This window comes from Muntiacus reevesi, chromosome 6, assembly GCF_963930625.1.
Source record: "Muntiacus reevesi chromosome 6, mMunRee1.1, whole genome shotgun sequence".
Classification (NCBI taxonomy): Eukaryota; Metazoa; Chordata; class Mammalia; order Artiodactyla; family Cervidae; genus Muntiacus; species Muntiacus reevesi.
Window position 1 is genome coordinate 82,124,165 of NC_089254.1, and position 7,225 is coordinate 82,131,389.

The 7,225-nt window shown below is 53.1% G+C and overlaps 1 protein-coding gene across 2 annotated transcripts; it reads right to left on the bottom strand.

Annotated features, from left to right (window-relative positions):
• Positions 1 to 2,963: 2,963 nt before the first annotated feature.
• FEZF1 (FEZ family zinc finger 1) lies at positions 2,964 to 5,267 on the bottom strand. 2 transcript variants are annotated; one of them, XM_065939906.1, is made up of 5 exons: positions 4,839 to 5,267; positions 4,467 to 4,688; positions 4,148 to 4,282; positions 3,756 to 3,888; positions 2,964 to 3,325 (listed from the first exon to the last, which is right to left on the bottom strand). In XM_065939906.1, the coding sequence occupies exons 1-5, from the start codon at positions 5,265 to 5,267 to the stop codon at positions 2,964 to 2,966; spliced, it is 1,281 nt and encodes a 426-aa protein (XP_065795978.1). The 2 variants fall into 2 exon arrangements, with proteins under 2 accessions (XP_065795978.1, XP_065795977.1); XM_065939905.1 differs by having other exon boundaries at positions 4,467 to 5,267.
• Positions 5,268 to 7,225: the final 1,958 nt, after the last annotated feature.

Genomic DNA, 7,225 nt, shown 5'->3' on the forward strand with positions numbered 1-7,225 from the left:
AATCATCACTACTTTAGGCTACTGAAACCTGTGACCAGACAGACAACAGTTCCATTGCCTGTCTTGTCTGGAATGGCTGCCCCATCCCAAATCAGACCTGCAAAAGGCCATTCCAGATTACAATAACAGATCCTCTATACCTCGGCCCCCCTCAGCAGACCAATTCTATCCTTCCCTAGATAACTTATTTTTCAACACAAGTCAAGGTACACTGGCAGGGGCTAAAAGATGGGAGGACCACTTAGAAGTACTTCCTAACTATAAGTGTTTTATGACTTAGCAATTTTCTTCAAATATGCTCATTTTCTTTTCCACCAGTAAAATTGTGTAACCTTGAAAGTCTGGGAGAATTACATCCTGATTTTGAGAATAAGTGCAAATACTTATTGAGAATAAATTCAAGAGGCAAAGGCCATTTTCTGCCCTTTATAATGACCTCTGACTTCATTCTGTGTACCTGAAGAGAACAAATGCTTTCAATATTCGGCTAAGCCACCTCAGAAACAGTGGATGCCCATAAGCTAGAAGACTTTCCCCCCAAGCTCCCTGGGGTTCAGGCAGCTCTGAGGGAATGTGGCCAGCAGCTCGGACAAGATTTTCCACTTGGCTGCGATATTCAAGGGGAATGGCCATTCTGCCAGCTTCGCAGATTCAGAATTTACCCACCTATGGAGTTTCAAAACTCTCCATCTCTTTCTGAAGTTAAATCTAACAGGGATCTAGTCTCAGCAAAGGATAAGGTGAGGTGTGGGGAGGTCAAGAAAAGAGAAAGTTTGGGGTTCGATTTCCAGATTGCCGGATTGGGACTTCAGAGTCCCAGTGCCCTGGGGGTGATGGGGTGACGAAGGGTGTGCGTCCCAGATCAAGGGCTGAGAAATCCAGACCCGACCTCTGCACGTGGAACCAAGAATTCCTGACTCTCGGAAGCTCTGCTGTCCACTCCGTGCCCGGGGTCTTGGGCTTCCCAACCCGAGAGGGGTCCAGTAGAACTTGTCTAGGGTGTCCTGTGGGACCTGCTCACCCACTGGTCGGTGGTCGCCTCACCCAGGGTTTCTACCACCTCTCTGACTCTTGGACCGCCAAGGGATCCTGGAAGCCGTCAATCCTTCCACTACCTGAAAATGTGGGTCTCTGGTTGCCAAGGAACTCGCCGCCTTGCCGGGGAGGTGCCCCCTGCCGATCTTCCCTTCCTCAAGTCTGTCGCCGCATTTCCTTCAGCGCCCCCCAAGGCTTACAAAAAAGAGGCCAGATCAAAAGATAAAACTCCTTTCCCGCACCTCTCTTGGGGCCCTCGAGGTACTAGGAGGGCCGGGAAGACCGCCCTGCCCCGGTGCGGGAGGAGATCCTAAGCTCTTGGTGAGGATCCGCGGTGGATTCTGCATCGTAGCCTGGCCTGCCCGGAGCGCCAGGCCGAGGGAGGGGCCGAGAGGCACCCCGAGGCTCCCGGGACTACGAGGACCCTTGCTGCCCACTACCCACCCCCACCCCAGCCTCTCTCCCTGGAGGTGGCCCCGCTGCAGCGGGATGGCTGGGCTGGGCTGGGAGCTTGTCTGGCAGCTTCTACTGAGCAGCTAATAGTATAACAACCCGGCTTTGATAAATCTGAACTAATTACCCCTCTTAATTAAAGTCTTTAGCAGTTGTTTCACTGTTTTGGCAAGAAAACAGGAGAGACTTGCAGTTAGAAAACACCAGAGCCCAAGCTCACAGCGGAGCTGCTGATTAACACTTGAAGCATTTCAAGGACCTGGCACCCGCCACAGTTTGGTTTTCATCCATGTTTCCTCCTTGAATGGAGGTATATTCGTCTACAAACATACATAGACACATAAAAACATGCAGGCTCCTTTTGCCAGCTGTGTACAAGTCAGTATGTGCCTTCGGGATATGAACAATAGATCCCCCATCTACAAGGCATCCTTGTAATCCTGTGTGAAGATGCTTATTACATGCACCTTCTAGATATGTTGTTCTCACTTAACTTTGCACCACAAACACATCCGATGGTCCAGGACAAAGATGTGCTCCTGTTAGAAAGCTCCACATCTTCTGTCTTTGAACTGAATCAAATTTCGTTAGTTTACCAGAGTTGTAACAATTTGCTCTTATTTGGAGAGACTATTATTTGCTCTTGGTGAATTTTTCAGAACATTGGGGGGTACTAATCCATGGTTGACTATTTTACAAAAGAAGGCTGAGGGGGTCAGAATCAGTGATCTCTAGCTGAAAAACAGGAACAGAGCCCTGAAGGTTGTTGATTAAATAAGCATGTTCCAAGGATTTATTTCCAACAGTCAATGAATCAGTTTTCACGTGCAAGAATCAAAACCAAAATTTCAACTTCAAATTCATCCATAATGAACCACCCTTATCTAACGTGTATGTGTGCATATGTGCATGTGCGCTCATGAATGTGGCATGTGTCTTAACAGACACACACATCTATGCGTGTATATATAACATACACACAGAGTTTTTTTTGACCTCAGGGAAAGAGGAAATGGTAATAAACAATCGGCAGGCATTTCGAGATTGCAGAATCAACACAATGGGAATATATACAATAATAAAATAAAAACGGTTGCAGCATCCCCGCGTAGGATAATACAGATCTCAATAAATACAGCAGAAAATTTGTTTTAAAAAACAAAAGAAACACCATCTCTCCACCCGAGATGAAAGTCTTTCCAACTTAAAAAAAAAATCAGAACACAAACAAACCCCCAAGTTTTCTCATAATTGTTAGTGCCTATATAGCATATTATACACGAAACCATGTAGCAGGTGCATGCAAGAGGCGAAAAGACCGGGGGATTCAGAGGCTTCTGGTTGGCGCTAACGCGTGGGGCCCAACATGCCCTGGGTTCTACAGACGAGTTTGGGTAGAGAGGTCCAGCTCTATTTCGCCAGCTGTCTCGGGAGTGGGGACCCCGGCTGGGGTGGGGAAGAGACTTTGGCCTTGATCACTGGTGGCCCGGATGGAGCCCAGGCTGCAGGGGCCCCGGGGGCGGCAGCGGCGGCGGCAGAGGCGGCAGCGTCGCCGGCGGCGGCGGCGGCTGGAGAGGGGGCGACGGGTCCGCACCTGGCTCCCCAGCCGACGCGCGCGGCAGCCCCAGGCCGCTGTCGTGTAGCTTCCGGACGTGCTTCTTGAGGTCAAAGTTCCGGCAGAAGCCCTTGCCGCACGTGGGGCAGGTGAAGGGCTTCTTGTCGTTGTGGGTGTGCATGTGGAACGTGAGGTTGTAAACCTGGTGGAAAGCCTTGTTGCAAATATTGCACTTGAACTGCTTCTCCCCGCTGTGGGTCAGCTTGTGGTTTTTGTAATTCCCTGCAACAGACAAACGACAGGGACGTGGACCTGAAAAGAGCTTGAAAAGGGAGGAGCAGACGATGGAGGGACCAGGAGGCGGGAGAAGGGGGGCCACAGATCCGACAGCCCTGGGCAGGACTTAGCTGCCCACCTGCACTCGGCTGCCCGAAGTTATTTTAAAATATCGACCATGAAGTCGTTCCCGCCACATTTCAATACAATAGTTATTAATCCAATTCTATAAAACGAGAACAGGAGGTTAAAAAGAAATACCCCCTCTGTGTACGAGCCATGCCTTTGTCTAATCCCACTAAGGGGTAGGAGGTTGGAAAGGCAACGCACGCGCCGGTAGCTAGATGCACTTAAAACACATCTTCCAAAACGGCCCCCAGAACTGAGAGCTTTCGGAAAGACTCCCGCGAAAGACAACGCCTCCTGGGTTCCATACCTTTTTGATGAAATCCTTTGCCACAGAATTCACACACAAACGGTTTGTAACCTGCGTGTATTCGGGTATGCGTGTTTAAAGTAGAACTTCTATTAAACGCTTTGCCACACTGGTTACATTTATGGGGTTTTTCCTAAGCGGAAAGAAGAAACAAGCAGGGAAGTGAAGGTACTTTGTTAGTGAGTGGAGTCTGAAAAACTCAAAACACTGTCATGCTCTCTCCCTCATGCTTTTAAGTAGAACAAAGGCAAACAGTACCGGCATTTCCCCCTCGTCCAGCCGGCACATTTCAAACAAACCTTAACTGTAAGGAGCAAGAGTCTATCGGCCATTAAAACAAAAACAAAACAGTTCGGAAACAAACCAGGTGAAATTGACACAGTTGAACACACCTGGGTGTGAATGATCTTGTGTCTGCACAGGGTGCTCGCTTGCCTGAAGCCCTTTCCACACACTTTGCAAACGAAGGGTCTGGCTCCTGTGTGCACCGGCATGTGACGGGTTAAGTTATAGTGCGCGTTAAAGACCTTAAAATTAAACACAAGTACAACAGGTTAGCCCAAACAGCCCTTGGAGAACACCCCGGGCAGAGGAAAGGGAAGGAGGTGATAACATTCTAGCAAGTGTATACAAATAATTACAAAATAAACTTAGAAGGAAGGAAGGAAGACTTACCGCCCCCCGCCACCCCCCCCCCCCCCAAGTACTTGCCTTTCCACACACTTCGCAAGTGAAAACTTTGGGTTTGGTGTTAGGAGAGCCTCGGCTGAAGTCAGAGGTTTTGAATGCTATTTTTTCCGACAGAAGCTGGGCGCTTTCTTTCATATAATGCTGCAGCTGAGCCTGAGACAAGTCTTTGAAAGCTACTCCCGAGGGGTACTTCTCCACCGACGGGACCACCAGTTTATTCCTTTCGGCTAAATACGTTTTTGGCTGCGGGTGCAAAGGGGAACTGAGAAAGTAGGAGGCCAGCGGGTGGATGTTGACGCCGGCCGCCGGGTGGCACGGGCCGTCACCTCGGTTCAGGTAGCACAGGGCGCCCATGGCGTGGAAAGAGGAATGGTTGACCACCCGCGGCCTTACCAGCTTGTACTGCTGCAGCGGCAGCGCGTCGCGGGCCAGGTCACTCTTGAGGCTCAGCGCGCAGTTGAGCAGGTCGCTGCAGCTGAACGCGGGCTCCGCGGGTGTTCCGGCCGGGGCCCCCGGAGTCTCCAGACTCGCCTTCCGGGGCTCCGAGCCCGTCATCCCCGTCTTGGGGCTCGTGTCGTACGCCACAGGCACGAAGGGAATCATGCAGGGGATCGACGAGTTAAGATGCAGCGAGTGCTTGGGGTCCCCTTTGGGCATGGCTCCCTGCAGGAAGTGGGGGACGGGCAGGGCTTTGGGCTCGGGGGTGCGTGCCATGATTCTTTCGATGGAGAAAGCCAAGGGTTTGGAGGTGTTCATCACGTTGCCCCGGGCTGGAGCAGTCGCTAACATTTTGGCAGTCGCGTTGTGGCAGCTACTGTCCATGTCGGAGTCGCCAGCGTCCGTCGTCAGCCGGGGCCGGGTTGCGCCGTCGTTGCCTCGTTCCCTGCTTGTCACAGACCTGCGGAGAGGGGGACGGGCACCATCACCACCAGCAGCCTCTTCCTCCTCCTCCCCAGCATCACCAGCCGAACCTGCCTGCCCAGCCCAATGGACTCCTGCCAGCCCATCGCAGAGTTCTTGGCGCACCAATGACTCGGGGACAATCACTACTTATTTCTATCAATAGAAAGTGTTGTGTCAATAACGCAGCCAAGATCTCGCCAATCGTTAACTTCCAAGAGGAGAAGGTAAACTAGATAATTGCTCAGTTCGCTTCCAACAGTCAACAGGAAAACTTTTTTTTCCCCCTCGGCAGTCAGTGACTACTTTTCATTGGTGAGTGAGGTTCCCCCGCCCAGAAGAGGCGGGGGCGCTCTCCTCCGCGCGGCGGGCCCTCCCCTCCGCGCACACACTCTTGGGCGCACACTTCAGGCTCCTCCACCCGCCCCCCCCCCACCTTTGCTTTTTCCTCTCTTTTTAATTCTCAATCTGCTTAACCAGGCTTTAGAGGCCAAGCAAATCTGAGATCAATTTTCTCGTTTAGCTCTAAATGACATCATCTAAAATCATTGTGCAAGGGCTAAATAAGGAAACAGACTCTAATTCAGGGGCAAACGCCAGGCTATATTTATCAAACGCCAGGCTCTAGAAAGCCACGGCCAGGAAGCCTCCGGCAGCGAAATCCTAGCCTTCCCCGCGTGGTTCCTCCCGGCCGGTGCTGGACCCGGGTGGGATCCGCGCCTCCTCCGCAGTCTCTCTCTTTCTCTGGGGCAAGGAACCGAGGGCTCCCGGAATCCCGAAGTCTCCGCGGCCCGAACCAACTCTGGACCATTTGGAAGACGCCAGCAGGTAACTGGCCTCCCTAAATGCCCCTGAGAATTAAAGGCCTTCGGAGGCTTGTTTTGTGTTTGTGGTTTTGTAAGTGCGATGCCATGACAAAAGCTTGGGAAAGACATGCTCCATCCACAAAGTTAAGGAGGGGTGGCAGGGAATAAGCGGGAGTCGCATCAAAAGAAATCTCGACTAGGACCGAGCCCACTCCCGTCCGCCTCACACACAAATATACGCGCGCGCTCTCCCGGAACTAGTCTTTTTAAGTACCTGCGCTGAGCTAGAGCTCTCTCGGAGCATTTAAAATAACTGTTGGGCAGAGAAGGGAAGCAATCTTATTGATTCCCCCCTCCAATCTTCTGACTGCTGGTGTCCGCACGCCTCCCCAAAGAAGCGCGGGCGACAGCCAGGGTGAGTGTGCAGGGGGGCAAATGGGGACGATGAGCACAGCGACCTGCCTGCGCTCCGGGAGTGACCTTATCCGCGCTTCCGCCTCGGAGAGAGCGCTTGGAGCCTAAGTCCTGCAACGCCTCTCTTCCCAGCGCGCTCCGGGTGTGGCGCCTGGGCCAAAACTCCCCGGGAGTTGTTGCCGAGCGTAAGGAGCGTTCCCGGAAGACTCCCGGGCCAGCGACTCCGGCAGCGCGGATTCTCACCGCTCAGGCGGGCGCGGCCAGGAGCGCTCCGGCCGCAGCGGTGCGCACGGTCCTGGTCGCTCCCCTTGGCCAGCCTGCGATCGTGCAGAGCTTAGCCTTGCGGCCAGATGTGCTAGTGCCCAGCAAGCACTAGCTGCTGCACCGGAGGGACGTGGGAGGCGGGAGCTCGCGCCGGGAGGCAGAGGAACAGCGCAGAGATGCCAGCTCCCGGGTCTCGCGGCCTGCAAGCCCTTGTGAGTGGCCACCCGCAGCAGCGCCGGATGCCATCTACCTGGTGAGTTACCCCGAATGGGTGCGTGTAGAACGGGTGGTGGCGGGTGCCAGACATCGGGCCAAGCGGGCGTGGGCGTCCTCTTCCAGCAGGAGCGATGGAAAGGGTCGGCGGTGGGAAGCTGGATGCGAGCAGACTAGAAACCC